Genomic DNA, 16,714 nt, shown 5'->3' with positions numbered 1-16,714 from the left:
ATGAAAAATGAGAGGAAAAAAAGGAACACCACGTTTTCTTTTCATCTCCATAACTATTTAACCTTTAAACGTCTTAGCTTTTACTCCCTTATCCCACCATCTACACCTTTTTTTTTCTGTGATGTGGAACAAAGGCAGAGAACTACTGCTGAACAGAAGATACATAACTTTTCGATATTTTACGAGCCAAGTGAAAGTATATGACAACCTGAAAATTATCGAAAGCAAAAGTTTGTATGAAGACAAAAATACGAAAATTAGTATTCGCGAGTCGTCGAAATATGCCATCCCCATACCGCAGTGCGACCGTTCCCTAATCAGCTCCGTCATTTATAGGGTTTTTCTGTAAGGCTGAAAAATGATGCACATGTGCTTTGCACGCATGGTCCACATTACTTATTGGCAGAACGAGAAAGGGAAAAATATATTCTTCCCCCAATGGACTAACATTTTAACACACACACTTCGCACACAGTTCTGAATGTCCATAGAAGGAAGAATTAGTAAATCCCCTCTTACCTGTTTATGTGCGTTTCCCCCCTTTTTTTCCTTTTTTAACGATTAGGAAGCATACCGAATATGGAGAATGTGCATGGAGACTAATCCACCTAATCATGGAAAGGCTAGAAAATGAAGAAATCCTGAAGCTGTTTCGGATTGAGGAGTCCTTTAATATGAAGATGTATTTTTACATTTTACATTTATGGCTGATTAACAAGAGATTAAGACATGAACAGTACCAGGGAGAGATAATTAACACATACATTTTTGACATTACGTGGAGAATTGTGCGTGACTGGATGCTTTTGAAGGATGTCCCCGAGTACTGTTTCAACACGGAGCTTTTGAATTGCCAGGAGTACGCCTTCGGGGTGAGTCTCTTTCGCGTATGGGGGGGTCAGTGCATTACGTCGCGAATTAGGAAGATCCTTCCCGCACGCACTCACTATACTTGAAAATTCAGCTTGCTTTACTCACATTCGAGAGTCCATCGTGTTTAAATGTACTATACTCCTCCTCCCCCTGCATGCAGTTCCTGGTGTCCTTAGACGAAGCCGCCACGAGCGTGGACATTTTTCCGTCCCTCCTAAAGGATATTTTGTGGGAGTTAGTTTGCGCGAAACGTGCAAACATACGTCCGTTTGTATGTGTTTATTTATATGTGCTTACCTGCTTATACTTGAGCAGCGCAAAGTAGCCAATGATAAACGACTTCTCACCCCGCACACACACACGCAGGCATCTTTATGAAAAAAAAGTGAAGAAAAGCGGAAACATAGTGACAGAGTTGAGCAAATATAGCGTTCTCCAAATGAGACACATTTTTAATCTATCAAGTGATCATTTCCTGCAGGCATACTTTATCTGGTGTGTACTCCATATTAATGTTTTTTTTTTTCAACGTATTTAGCCACACGTTTATAAATTTATGCAGTCAAAATAGACATTTAAAAAAACAAAATGCACCTTTTGAAAATTACCCCCCCTGTCATCGGACGGACTATTTATGGTGATGCAAAGATATATTTATTTTTTTTATTTTCCTTGTAGGGCCGATTTTTACAACCAAAAAAAATCCAATCGCCGTTTGCCCGCCCTGTGCCAGCAGATATCTTATGGAGGTAAAGCAGAACAGATAAAACGGAACAGAGAGGCGGAGAAGCGAAGCGCCCAAAACAGAAAACACAGTTTGATACCCGTACACATAACCCCCCCTATTTTTTTTAACAACCTTTCAGGCTACCGTCCAAAGGACAAAAATAAATATCTCCCCTATGATGATGGAAAAAAGCTATTACCAAGAACTTACTAGGAGCAAAATTTCCGATGTGAACCGTGCTATGCTTTCCCATTTTCCTCCTTTATATGTTTATTTTTGTGCAGTTTTTAACAGTGGAACATTTTCTTCTCCATTGTGAAAATGTAGCCACTGTAAAATGTATACCTTCAAACAATTTACCCATAATTTTAGCTACATTTTTTAAAGTCTTTAAAATTCAGTAGTTTATTTGTATAAGAAGGAAATACAAATGAGAAACGAATTATAACCGCTTGGCGTTTTTATGTGTAATTTTTTTTTTTTTTTTTTTTTTAATATATTTTACACTTTCATGTGCTGCTTTTTTTTTTTTTTTTTTTTTATATATAATAGTATGACATTTTGTAAAAGCACATTTTAAAAAAAGGCATAAAATTATAGCTTACAATGTGTAATTTTTTTTTTTTGTTTTTTTTGTTCATATAGTTTTATTTTAATTTCATTTAAAAAATTTGCTACACGTTTACGTATATATGTATGTATACATTTGCGTAAACATACACGTATGCATTTTTTTTATTCCCCACTTAAATGCTAAAAGTCATATAATTTGTAATTTACTTTTGCTGAACTGTTTTTTCCCCCCTCTTTTCTTTCTGTTTAAAACGTAGTAGTAGAACACTTCGCCTGGTAACCCTATTACGATTATCACCCTCTTGTACAATTATACGTGTATATATTTTTTCCTTTTGGGGAGGGGGGGATCTTCAGAATGCTATGTAAATGTTTTATTCGCCAAAAAATATGAATACTTGATATGTGTTTTCGAAGGACCTTCTTTGGGTAATTTATAAACCTACGTGCCCTTCTCGCACATCTTTGGACGTTCCCCCCAGGTATTACTCTTTCTTTTTTTTGTGTGTTATTCTGTACCGGACTGGACCCCTACCCCTCAGCGTACATATGCATATACTTGTACATATATATATACGTATACATAATGTACTAGAATGAAAATGAAAAATGGAAAAGAAAAGTAGTTACAAAACGGTGTTACTAGGCGAATCGTCAGTGGGCAAATCGAGCATAGTTTTGCGTTTGACGAAGGATACCTTTCACGATAACACGAACACAACGATAGGTGCCTCCTTCTGCACATATGTAGTCAACATGAACGAGCTGAAGATGAAAAACGCCAACAGTGGCATCAACAGTAACAGCAGCAGCAGCAACCTCAGCAGCAACAACCTTAGCAGTAACAGTAATGATAATATCTCTTTAAATAAAGAACACCTCAAAAATAGCGAAGGCCCATGTAACATAAAATTTGATATATGGGACACCGCTGGACAGGAAAGATATGCAAGTATCGTCCCCCTGTACTATCGAGGCGCCACGTGTGCCATAGTCGTTTTCGACATTAGTAATTCAAGTAGCCTAGATAGAGCCAAAACATGGGTAAATCAATTAAAAATCAGTAGCAATTATATAATAATTTTGGTTGCGAACAAAATAGATAAAAACAAATTTCAGGTAGATATGCTAGATGTGCAGAAATATGCCCAAGAAAATAATCTGCTCTTTATTCAAACAAGCGCCAAGACAGGTGCAAACATAAAAAATATATTTTACATGCTTGCTGAGGAAATATATAAAAACATTATAAGTAATAAAAGCAACGTAGACAGTAAAGCTACCAGTAGCAACCTGATAAACCTAAATAGTGAAAAGCATTCCACGAAAAGCTGTTGCTAGTTATTTTGTTTATGTGTATAACAAGTAATTTGCAAATGTTTTCGCAAAAAAGCGTTTTTCCCATTTGCCCTTTTCCCTCCTTTTCTCCCCATTCGCTTATTTTGTTAATTTGTGTAAAACGAAATATTGATTCAGTTTTTTTTTCAATTTAAAAGTTGCATATGAATAATTAAAATAAAAAGCACAAATTGAATGCTACCTTTTTACACTGCACAATGTGTGATTTTAATTTTTATATGCACGCATGTGTACAAATCAGTGATTCATACATTTGCGAATATGTACAAATATTTGAATAACCCCCCCCCTCGGGCAAATTTAGTTTCACACTATTTTGAATGTCCAACATTTTCGCGCTTGTTGATATCACGAAAAAATCCCCGAAAAACTGTCTCTTTTCACTTTATAAATATGTACGCATAGGGACCTATGCGTATGTATCTATGCATGTATATGTTATGTACATTTGTGCTTGTACATATACACACACGCGCGTGCGTACATTTGTTTAAACAAATTAAATAACACACTAAATTAAAATAATTATATGCCCTCACCTCTCCCTCTTGCTTGGAACAGCATGATGTCGATTGTGTACAGAAATGTCCCTTCCTCATTTTTAATGTTGAAATTTTGCACCCACAGGTACCTCGGATGAATGTCCTGTAAAACCCTGAACACCTCCATGTGAAACGCCGATGATGAGGCATCACTCTTTTGGAACTTTTTGCTACTTGAAAGGTACATGTAAAGTTGAAATAGGATAAATTTGCCTCTATCTATCTTCAAGAATTTAAATAAATTTACCATATCGCGTATGAAAAAATCCGCTTCGTGGGTGCTCCTTAGAAAGCCTTTATTTGTACTATTCTCACAATTCTGTAAAGTTCCTACTTTATTAACAACGTTTAGAGCATTTTCAGCATTGCCACTATATGCGGCCATAACATTTTTGGGGTTATTACCTGCATTGCTCTGAACGGCGTTTAGTACCATGTCATGTGCACCACCCCCATCGTTTAGCTTGGTAAAATGTGTGCCGCATTTCGGAGGATACAGCACATTTATGTACGTCTTCTCCCTATGAAAACTTTCAAAATAGTCATAAAATAACACAAAGAACGTGTTTGACATTTCAATATAATCATCTTCCGATATATAGCACGTAATCTTCTCAAAGAGCTTATTTTCCACATTTTCGATAAAATTGTAAGAAATTTGTCCGTATCCTTCTACGAATTTTTCCAAAATTTCGGAGACGTAACCATATATTTCGTACACATATAAGTGATTAGCTATGTAGAGCAGTTTTTTTAATAGGTTCAATTTTAAGCACATACTGCAGAACGCCTTCATAAATAGTTGCACGTAAGTATGTCTATTTTTTAAGTAAAAAAATATATCTAACTTTATTAAGCATTCAATAATTTTGCTCATATTTATAAATAAATCACGTTTCGCACTTTCCGTGGGAATATTTCCCCAATTTGTCTTCGCAGTAGCGTTATCTGAAGCCTTGCTACATGGAAAGCTGTTGCCGCTGTTTTTTGCGTTAACCTTTGCAATTTCATTTTTCAAAGTTCCTAATAACAAATCTTCGCTAATTTCATATCTATACTTAGAATTGGACAGGGATATTAAAACTTTTGATAAGTTATCCAAGGTAATGTGCTTGTATGTGTTTAAATAATTTCTAGCCAAATCATCCATGATATTATATTTTAAACTAATTAACTCCTTTCTGTGGTACCTACTATTTGAGTTGTTTTCAGTAAAAAATTGGAACTTAGAACAAGTTAGAAGAATTAAAGATATAACATCCTCGTTAAGCATCATATTGCTTTTAAAATAGTTATACGCTTTATAAACGTGGCACCAAACATTGTTTATATGCTCAAAAAGAACAATCCTATCGGAAAACAAATTATTCAGAAAGATTAGGGAACACACATACTGATCTCTTTGGAAGTTCTTTTCTTCATGGAGATTCTTCATGTAAAGGTTGCTGACTTTTAAAACGTTTTTGCAGAATAACTTCTGAACACCACTTGCAATTAGGCTGCTATGTGCTGCTCTATTTTTCACATTTTTGTATACATAAGAGAGGTCATTCAAAACGTAGATATATGTATCACTAAATCTCGTTATTGTATTCTTATTTACTATAAAATAATACAAGATGCACGAGATGTTATTAAACAGTAAATAAAAATTATACGAATTGTGCACCTGTTCTGCCTTTGCGAAAGAGTTAGACAGAACTTTAATAGACAACAAATCACTAACTTTCAATTTGAAATTAAAATCCAAATAATTTTCTATTTTGTAAAAATAATATTCTCTTCTCTTCTCCATTTTTAATTTCTGCAAATTTTCCAGATTCATCCCATTAGATGCGCCATCACCACTACTATGTATAATGTGTACTGCATCTTTATTATTTATTTTTAAGCATTTCTCCAGGAACCTATTTGACACATCTAACCCGTCTTTCAAAGTAGCACTGAATAAAACATTGTTCGTAAAATATCTCCTTCTTAATAAAGTAAAATGTATGTTTTTTATAGAAATGAGTGAAATGGAAAGAGCCTGAAGATTTTCAAATTTTACGTTCGAAAAATTTTTTAGTAAATGTTCGTACAACAGACCAAAGGTCTTGTCCATAATTTTATTTAAAACATTTTTATTATTTACCGAATTTAGTAGTGTACTATAATTTACATCAGAGAGAATCTTTTTTTCGTTTTCTCTTTCTCTCAAAAATTGATAGATGCACAAAATCACGTCCTTTAACTTGGAAACTACCGAGGCAGTGCAATTTACCTCTTTCTTAATCATGTCACAGTATATATTCACCAATTTTACAAGATAGTCTACGTTTTCGTCTGTTAAATTGTTGTGAATATTATCCACAAGTTTCTTGTCTATGTTAATATTCTTACTTAAATTGTCAACGTATAACTTTAAAATGTTTACTACTATCTTCTTTTCAATTTTATCTATGTCCTCTAACAACTTGTCATAACATTTCTTGTAAATTTCATCTTTGCTCATTTTGAGCGCGTAATTCCCCTTGTTTTTTAACTCTCTGAAATAGTATACATTAAACAAGTTTTTCCCCATTAACCGTTCATCAAAAATAATGCTAGAATCATTATTAATGAGATATGTGTTTAATATAAAAAGGACCTTATAAATTTCATGACCAAAAAGATATAAATTATCAAAGACATGGTTAAAATAAAAATTATAGAAAAGAGACAACTTCCTGTCACTTTTATTCCATCTAAAAAAATAAACCATAAAATGAATTAATTCATTTCCGCTCATTTCATGTACATATTTAATCAATCTATTGCAAATTTGTCCTAATACTTCCCTTCTATGAAAATGTAAATCCTTTTCACTGAATTCGAATTCATTTATTTTGCATAAAACGGTGCTATCTACACCCTTTATTGCCACGAAAAAATCACCATCGCGACTAAATTTTTTGTCCAACTCATCAAATGTTTTTATGCTTTGTATTATTTCACTAAAACTTATATAGTTAAAACATTTTTTATATTTATTCAGCAAATATTTGTATATTACCTCTGCACTAATTCCTTCATATTTCTCATTTTTGTCCCTGGGTAAATTTTTCAATAATATTAACCTATCACATACATTTGAGTTATCACTAAAAAGCGAGTGTAATTTCTTTTTCCCATAGCTTTCCTTCCTTTTCTTACTGTTTTGATAATTCAAATTTACAGTAGCAAAATTTGACTTTAAATATACACATTTTAAAGGGGATATGTATTTTTTCATGCAAAGTATTTTGGTTTTCCTTAAAACAATCATAATGTTAGCAATCGGAATCCTTGGAAAACTCTAAAGAGTTATGCTTTTCCCTTCTATATTTTGTTAACTTCGTTTTATCATTACTTGGCTTCATTTTCTGGAAAAATTGGATTATATTATACGTACCTCAAAACGTAAGTTTAAAAAAATGAAATTTTATAATTTTTTTCATTACAGATATAGAATGTTTTTTATAAAATTTCTTCATTTCGTGAACTGCGTTTATTCAATTATTATTTTTTTTGTTTCATTAGTCCTTTAAAGTCGCGTCAATTGTAAGAACTTAAATTTGTTAAATTAACAAAGGTATTAAACATCCTCACCGCACACATTACGCGCAATAAAATATAGGATAAAATTTATATATTTTAGGTGAATTATTGGATATATCTATAAAGGAGGAGCTGTTCAATTTTTTTTTTTTAAATAGATTTATACGCTTCACAAGAATGGCACTGGTATAATTTTCTTTCTTTTCTGTTGTTGTCTCTTGACAAAGGTGATATATAAAATCTGTGTTCTGCATGTTTCTTGGGGAGCAAGAGGATTATAAAACTTGCAAAGAACGTATCTACCATTAATTTTTCATTATCCTTTCGGTATAATTTTTACCGAATAAGCTAATGTGAGCACCGCCTTGAGCATGATAATATTGTAAAAAAATAGAAAAGGAAGTTGTAACGGAATTCGTGGCAAAACTGTATACAATAGATTTTATGTGTCCAAGAAAAATGGGAGTTCAAAGGAACATTGAAAATGAACTTCTATACCATTTAATGCAATGTGTGCGCATGGTAAATGTAAATGAGGAGCATATATTTTAGCAAAAGTGAAATGTTTGAAAAAACAACGTAGAGGGTGTATATTAAAAAAAAATAAAAAATGTGTATCTATTAACAAGGATTACGTATTGCCAATAAAAGTTAAATGCACAACATAAGTACAGGATCTGCAGTCGTATAAGCAAACTCGTTATTCGACATATGCAAGAAAAAAATTTAGACCGCTTTCCAAAACAAGTGTCAAATGAGAAATTTCAAGGGTTTTATATGAAAAAACTTATTCTAAAAGAAACTCCCCCATTATTTCTTGCACATTATTGAGCGTAAATTAAAAAGGTGAATGTAAATATAGGGAAAATGTATTCAGAACAGTTGTTTAAAAATGTTGAAAACTTTCCTGTTATAACTTAAATCCAAATTCCCTTCAAACATTCTTATGTCTTACATAGAATTAGTTTATTAAGAAGAAAGCATTTTCTTCCACTATTATCATTTTCATTGTCTTTAACACACGACTGTGCATTTTGTTTCATAATGTTGTATGTCTTATCATATAACGTTACTGGAAGAAATTACTTGCATAACCATTCTGCATTAATTACTTTTCCTTTTATTCCATTTAGTTTTTGAAATGAAATAACACTCTTCTAAAAAATATATATAAACGTAAGATAAAATATTAGATACTCCATATAACATAAAGTTGTTGATGTTGGTTTTTAAGGTAAAATTACGTGAAATAATGAGTTTTGATATAGATTCAAATTCGGAAAGGGAGGGTAGAAGAAGATTCAATTTTGCTAAGTAATACTCTTAATTTATCCTTGGTTTCAAGCATTTCTGTCTTTTATGTCAAACGTGCTAATTCTTTCACCCGATAACAAAGAAAATTAAGCATTAAAGAATAAATTCTATGCTTTATATGTATATCATTAGAACAAACATTTACCGTTTAACTTATAGACTTTTTTAAAGTGCCCCACAGGGAATTCAATCTAATAGTAATGAGTGCATAAAATTAAGATTAATATTTCTACATAGTGTTTCAGAGTATTTAACTGCTTGGGTCTTTAACGCTCTTGCGCTAGATTAGCCTAAAATAAAATATTTTGCAAGGAGATTTAATATACAGCTCGAATTTCCTCGATATCCAATATGCCATATACAACGTATTTTTAAAATCCCCATGATTTGTCTACGTTTGCTATATATTTAGACTATAATAAATATATTATTTAATCAATTATGTTCTTTGTGTTGCATTATTCTTGTCTAAAAAACATTATAGAGCAAAATGTGTACACAATGAAAACGTGAAAAATAGATTGTACGCTTGGACAGACTTGTATTTTGATCTTCTCTTTAGGAATGTTTTCAAAGGAATGTGCACAGAATAGTTATAATTATAAAAAAGGGTTTCTTTTTACATAAAAGACACGATTACATATTTTATAAATGAACAATTTATAAAAACAAAGAAACTGTACGTGCGCATAGTTTTATCATTAGAAAATGATATTTTAAATCATCATCGAAAAACTGTGAGGTCCACTCAAATTTAAAAATTCTTTTATGTTTTAGCTGTCATTTACATAATACAGTAGAATCAAGAAAAATCATTTTAATTTATATTGTATCTTTTATTAAATGGGCATTAAAAATATGTACGAAATAAATATGATTCTTTTGAATACGTTAAAAAGAAACATAATGTTTAACACTATTTTTATTTTACCGCGAAAATATAAAGATCAAATTCTAACTAAGAAGAATATAAATATTTAAGAGGATAAAAATTAACACTGAACATAAACAAAACAAAAAAAAAACTTAATATAATAAATTGTTAAAATGAAAACAGCAAAAAGAAAAAATAATAAATGAATATAATACACATAATTAAATAGTAATATATAACAAATAGAATATTTAATGAATTTAACTAAAATAATATAATAATAAATAAATATATATATATATAGCATTAAATTGTTCTAATAAAATTAATTATTCCTTTTAAAAACTATAAAAAAATAATCTTTATAATACATTATAATAATATAAAAATTTTAATTAATAATTTAAGTAAACATATATATATAATATTCATTAAATAATAAATCTTTGCTTTAATTAAAATTAAAAAATAAAATAATATTATTAATTAAATTAAGTAAAATGTGAAATAATTTATTAAAATTAAATTAAAAAGAGATATTTTAATTAAATTTGTTAATATATTAAATTATAAATAAAATAATTTAATTAAAAAAAATAATAATAATAATAATAAATAAATTATATTAAACAATGATAAAATTAAATTAATTAATTGGAAAAAATAAATACGAATTAATTTAATTAAATTATAAGTATATAAATAAATAATTAAACAAAACCTATCATATTAATAAATAAATTATTATAATATAAATAAAAATAAACATTAAACGACATAATTAAATGAATAAAAATGAATGATTAATTACTATATATATTGAATATTTAATGTATTATTAATATATTTATAAATAAAATTTAATAAGATTAATTTACTAATTAATAAAATTAATACATATAATAATATTATTATTAAATAAAATAATTAATTTGATACTTTAATATAACATTTTTATAAGAAATATATAATTTAATTAATAATTAATTTTAAATAATATAAGGAAATATATTAGTATTATTTAATTAATAACATATTTATTAATTACTAAAAATAAATTATTTAATTAAATAAAAATATAATATTTAAATAAATAATTATATTAATATAAATAAGATAATTAATTAATTTAAATAACATACATTCTAATAAAATATTATATTTGATTATTATTTATTACCATTGAATTATTTACTTAGTAAGATTAAATAAATTAAATATCAATTAAACTATAATATATTATAAATTAATTAAAATAAATAAATAATATATATAATTAAAAAATAATTTAAATATATTTATTATTAATTTATAATAGAATGAATTAATTAATTTTAAAATAATTAATATATATTAATTTTAATTATTTTATTTATAAATAGTATATTATTATATGTATATTTATACTTAATTATTTTATTTTAATTGTTAATAGGAAAATATATATTTCTTAATTTAATTTATGTAAATATATAATGATTTAATCTATTTTAAATTGTTTTATAAAACTATGTTTTATTAATTTATATTTAATATTATAATTAATTATCATTAAAATACATATATTAGTGTGCAATATAGTTATTTTAAGAATAATTTACACATTAAATTAATTATTACCTTTAAAAATAAATATATTTAGTATATTAATGAATAATTATATAGAATGATTTTAAATATAAATATTTTTTTTAAAACAAAACGACAGTTAAATTAATATATTTTTTTATTTAATTAAAATAAATGAATTAATCATATTTATTAATTAAATAATTATATTTTTTTTATTAAATAAATATTTTATATTTATTAAATAAATTATTAACCAAATAAAAAAAGGATAATGATAAATAAAATATATTTTATATGTAAAATATAATGTTTATTACTTAATTTATTAAAACGAATATTAGCATAATATAATTTTTCAATTAATATTTGTTATTAAATAATAAATTATTTTATTCTTTTTTTATTTTTCTAAATTAATTACTCTATATCATTTTAATATAAAAAAAAAAGTATTTATTTATTTTAATATATATTTTATTTAATTAATTATTTATTTATTCTTATTTTATTAAATATATTAATTAAAATTAATTTATCTATTTAAATTAACGTATTAATTTTAATTTTAAATACAATTAATATAGAATAAATTAATTTAACTATAAATAATTATAATTAATTTAATGTATAATAGCATAAAACATATTAAAAATCTTGTGAATATTTATTTCTTTTATTTTATTTAAATTATTTACTTATATTAATAAAAACAATCTTAATTAAATTAATATTACAATGATATTTATTTTCATTTATAATTTAAAATAACAATAAATAATTATAAGAAAAGGTTAAGTTATTATTATTATTTTATATACTGAATATATGATTTTTTAAATACATACGTTTTTACTTAACATATAAATGTTTCATTTAAAATTAATTCTCCGAACAAACGAACACGATTCGTTATACATTAATGCGTTAAATAATGGTTGAAGGAGAATTATGTAAAGTGTAATTAATCTAGTAGTATAGTGCTTAGATTAATGTAATTGAATAATTTAATAAAAAGCTAGACATGAAGTTTCAGAGGTTTCGTTAAAAATACTTAGTAAGGACATTAGTTTAGAAATAATAAATTTGACTGCAGCCAGTTTGTAAGATTATGCATTTTTCGTCTTTTGTTCTAGCGTTACATATGAAGACTTCATTAAAATTTGTTTTGATTTGTGCAACGATCATTTTTCCTTTAGCCAATGCATAGCATTATCGTAAACCTAAAACTTTTATCCCAACTACTTGATACAGAAGTTTTTATAAAAATAGTCAATCCTGTATAAGAACTTCTTTAATATTTCTCTTCTTCATTGAGTATTTCTGAAGGAAATCATAATTTTTAAATTACTGAAGTGAAAACGATGATGTTATTTTGATGCTCCAGTTCTGTTTTACATGGTACCTCTTATAAAACTTGCTGCGATTATTTTTTTTTTTTTTCTAATAGGAAGAATATATGTTTTTTCAGTCATATCATAATATGACACTGTCTACGCAGAAAGGTAAAACACATTAGTAAAATTAAAGGTAGCCATTAACTGTAATATTTATGATGTAACCTTAATTTACTAGAGCTTTAATGCAAAAATTTAGACAATTCACCTCATTAGAAACTATTGATCTTTTCTCTAAAAATTAACATTTTCATTGCATAACTAATTATTATGTAAATGCAATGAGAATGAAAATTCCAAATTATAAATTTGAAAATTTTATTACGATCAAAAGAACACACCATTATATTTCTATAGAAAAAGATTAGATCATAACAATTCACATAAATCTTTCTGACAACTAAAAACTTTTCTAGCATGTAGCGTTTAGACCTCATTAAAAATGTTCTGCTATAAAAAAGGCCTGGAAGCGCAATAATATATGCATTTTTTATTTTTATTATAGTAACATCCCCTTTGCGGGTGACAGTATTATATTCCATTATATGCATATAAACATTTGCTTAATTCATTATTTTCTTATGTATATATTTTTCTAACAATTTTTGTGAATTAAAAAAACCTTTCAAAAGATGTAACATCGTATTACACGTTCTACTCCCTTTTATCAAGGCATGGGTCACTTGATGTGTCCTTTATGTTATGGACGTAAAAGGCTATAATTCATCATTCATTTTGTCAATTAAGAGGATAGAATTTGTTTCATATAGGTTGAAACAAAAAGTCGATACATATTTTTATGTGCTCATAAATTCAAAGTGATGTGTGTCTATATGCTTATATAGAAAGATTATATGACGCGTAACAAACAATAAATCTATGAATGTGGTGCAATAAATCTGAAGTATTCGTTTCAATATTTTTATTCGTCCACACAGCAACAACAAAAAATGTTCTTTTAACACAAAAATTAATAATGAATTGAAATTTAATTTGACCTAAATGTAAACCTGGACATAAAAGAATAGCATTCAGATTTTATAGTATTCTTGTTGAACATATTGTGAACAAGTATTGTGTTCCTTAAATTAATTTCTTAATGTTGTTTCAGATCACAACTGAAGCAGATTACACATTACACAACAGTGCACATCTGTAATGTTAGATTTTGTAAAAATGAAGTAAAAACATAATTCGTTGTCTTTTAAAATAGTACATAGTGTTTGCACATGCCATACTGTTTAAAATGTCATGAACGTTAGGATGAATTGGCAATTTCATGAAAAATGAAAAAACATTAATGTCATATGAATAAAAATTCCATAAAATTTTAATTCGACAGATGATAGTACACAAGAAGAAAACACTCTGATGGAGGCTATTCTATAGAACAACATTTAGACAAATCTTTGCTTTTCATTAAAGCCTTAATTATTTATAAATGCATTAAAAAATATGGAAGCTTTTAATTTCAAATATTTTATTAATACATAACCTACACAAAGAGCCTTATAATTCTATGGATCAATTGCACAGAATTGTCCATGTGATGATGAAAATATTTGACATTTCTTTTAACTTAAATGAGATCTAATATTTTTGCCTTACAACCTACTAGTGCCTATTGTTAAAAAAAATAAGATATATAATGCTTTTACTTAAAGCATTGTGCTTTTCTGTAGATTAATATATTACTGTTATTAACAATTCTTAGGCTTCCTGGGAAAAATTATTTGTTTGTCTAATTTTTCATTCACAGATTAGTGTTATTTCATATTAATAACAGGTATGTCATTCTACTTAAGGTATATTTGTAATTAATGTAAAATGAAATGTTTTTTATATCATTAATTTTTTATTGGCTTTTAATGAATATGGATGCATTGATCAAGTTGTCTGATGGAACGTTTTTCAACATAGTATTTATGTATACCACACATCTATGCTATTCTCTATCCAACATATATAAATGGTTAAACATATGAACATATGATGTCAGTGAAACGTTTGAGCTTTAAATGGCACATTAGCCGTGTTCCTTGGTTCATAATGTGTAATGTTTTTTTATAACATTTTTATTAGAATGAAATATGTCTCAGTGCATTTTTTCTAAATAATGAAAAATATATTGTTCTAAATATATTTCGTGGGACCATTTTTGAAGCCTTTATCATTCATTTATTAATAAACTGACTGTACAGGAGGATACGTGTTAACAATAACAGTAACTTAGTAACAGAAAAGTTATAAGTTACAGGCACGTATAGGACATTCACTAGGCCTAAAGAAGTTTTGTCTCAGAACGCATGTTATAATATATTTATAGGTGCTTTACTGTTTTCATGTCAATATGTTACACATATACATACGTTCATACATTTAGACAACTAACGACAGGAACTTTTCATCATTTTACATTTTTGTAATTTTTTACACTTTGAGATATGAGAAATTTAAAAATAAAAAGTACACCAGCTGCTAATAATGTATCCTTTATGACATTTATTCTTATGTTACATTTTTGAAGCGAATGAATCATACGCTATTCTATTTAACAGCGATTTATTGTGTACCGTTTTTACTTGGGACGTCGCAGTCTGTATTACCCAATTAGGAGACAAATGTCCTCTCCTGTGTAGTGAGCTTTAGAAATTTGTTCTTTTTTTTAGTTTAATTTCGAGTATTTCACAGTGAATAGTTAAAAAGTTCAGCTGCCCTAAATGATGGCCTTCCTGGGAGGAACGAATAATACACGTTTTCTTTTTTGTGATTGAACGAAACCAATTCGACATATTTTTCAAGACATGCAGTTCATGGGGGATTATTATAACCTCTTTGAGCAAAGGAATTTAAATGCATTATCCCCAATTAAATAAAAAAGATAAATATATATAGAAGTAGACTGGGGAACGGTTAGCGAAAAAGAGAATATGACACAAATTCAAAGCACCAAAATGCGGTGTACACGAAAGGGTTAACAATTAATGTTCTAATTCATTGTAAAGTATGCAAAATGATGTGTTTCATCATTCCGATAAACCAGTGCATACGCTGGAGGAAAAATTATTTTTAAAATAAAAATGACCACTTAGTTAAAAGTACTGCGAAAGTGCACTATGCAATGCATGTAGACACTATTAAAGATGTGGCAAGAGAATACTTAGGATAATTAATTATAAAAAGAGCTGTACCTTACAATTACCTGTATCGCTACATTCCTTCAAATAGTGCCATAGCACTTATGCAACTATTTCATAATCGGAACGTTCACACCTGAGCAGTGGATACACATGTGATAAGAGGAAATAGCGACGACTGTTTGCTTGCAATAGTTATGAACATAAAAAAATGTGTAAAATTCCGCATAGAAGAGGTACTTGATTTTTGTTGACACAATACCTTTTCCGTAGGAATACAACTGCGCGCAGTATTATAACAAAGAAAGTAATGAACTGTCTAACAAAAAAATCTTCCGTTGGATGAAAATGTGTTTACGATAAAATACATAAAAAATACAGAGCGAATTTTTTTTTAACGTTAAGTTATTGAATCATTAGTATATGAACAGGTCTAGGGTTAAAATAACTGTTCAGACAGTTAATGCGTAAAGGCTTATTCTATGTAGAAAAAAAAACATAAAAGGACGTCTTCCTCAAAATTTTCATCAACTTGATATTTTTCTTTATTTTTAAGATGATAAACTGATGTTATAATAGCAGTTTCTATGATTTGTTAAAGGAGAAAGGTTTTATCTACTTTGCAACCATAGCACACAACTATTGAGCAATAAATTTATTTTACCTTCGCACTTGATATAAGTGTAATGCATAAATGTACATATATATAAATGGTATAATTTAATGGTAACTAACATTTAATGTATTTCTAAACGCGTTTTCCCTTTTGATGGCAATTTTATTTTCAACCA

The 16,714-nt window shown here is 27.7% G+C and overlaps 3 protein-coding genes across 3 annotated transcripts; 2 read left to right on the top strand and 1 right to left on the bottom strand.

Moving 5' to 3' along the window:
- Window positions 1-121: 121 nt before the first annotated feature.
- PCOAH_00008910 (Uncharacterized protein) lies at window positions 122-1,813 on the top strand (the record flags this gene model as incomplete). The annotated part of the gene is made up of 6 exons (XM_020057700.1): window positions 122-345; window positions 566-872; window positions 1,034-1,107; window positions 1,240-1,368; window positions 1,552-1,622; window positions 1,740-1,813. The coding sequence occupies 6 exons, from the start codon at window positions 122-124 to the stop codon at window positions 1,811-1,813; spliced, it is 879 nt and encodes a 292-aa protein (XP_019913199.1).
- A 969-nt stretch (window positions 1,814-2,782) lies between these two features.
- Window positions 2,783-3,514, top strand: PCOAH_00008900 (Small GTPase rab5; the record flags this gene model as incomplete). Its single annotated transcript, XM_020057699.1, has 1 exon — window positions 2,783-3,514. The coding sequence occupies one exon, from the start codon at window positions 2,783-2,785 to the stop codon at window positions 3,512-3,514; it is 732 nt and encodes a 243-aa protein (XP_019913303.1).
- A 543-nt stretch (window positions 3,515-4,057) lies between these two features.
- Window positions 4,058-7,360, bottom strand: PCOAH_00008890 (Uncharacterized protein; the record flags this gene model as incomplete). Its single annotated transcript, XM_020057698.1, has 1 exon — window positions 4,058-7,360. The coding sequence occupies one exon, from the start codon at window positions 7,358-7,360 to the stop codon at window positions 4,058-4,060; it is 3,303 nt and encodes a 1,100-aa protein (XP_019913241.1).
- Between the last annotated feature and the right edge of the window lie 9,354 nt (window positions 7,361-16,714).

The sequence above is a fragment of the Plasmodium coatneyi genome, chromosome 4, assembly GCF_001680005.1.
Source record: "Plasmodium coatneyi strain Hackeri chromosome 4, complete sequence".
Taxonomy (NCBI): domain Eukaryota; phylum Apicomplexa; class Aconoidasida; order Haemosporida; family Plasmodiidae; genus Plasmodium; species Plasmodium coatneyi.
Note: the sequence above shows the minus strand (reverse complement) of the source record. Positions and strands in the feature narration are given on the sequence as shown.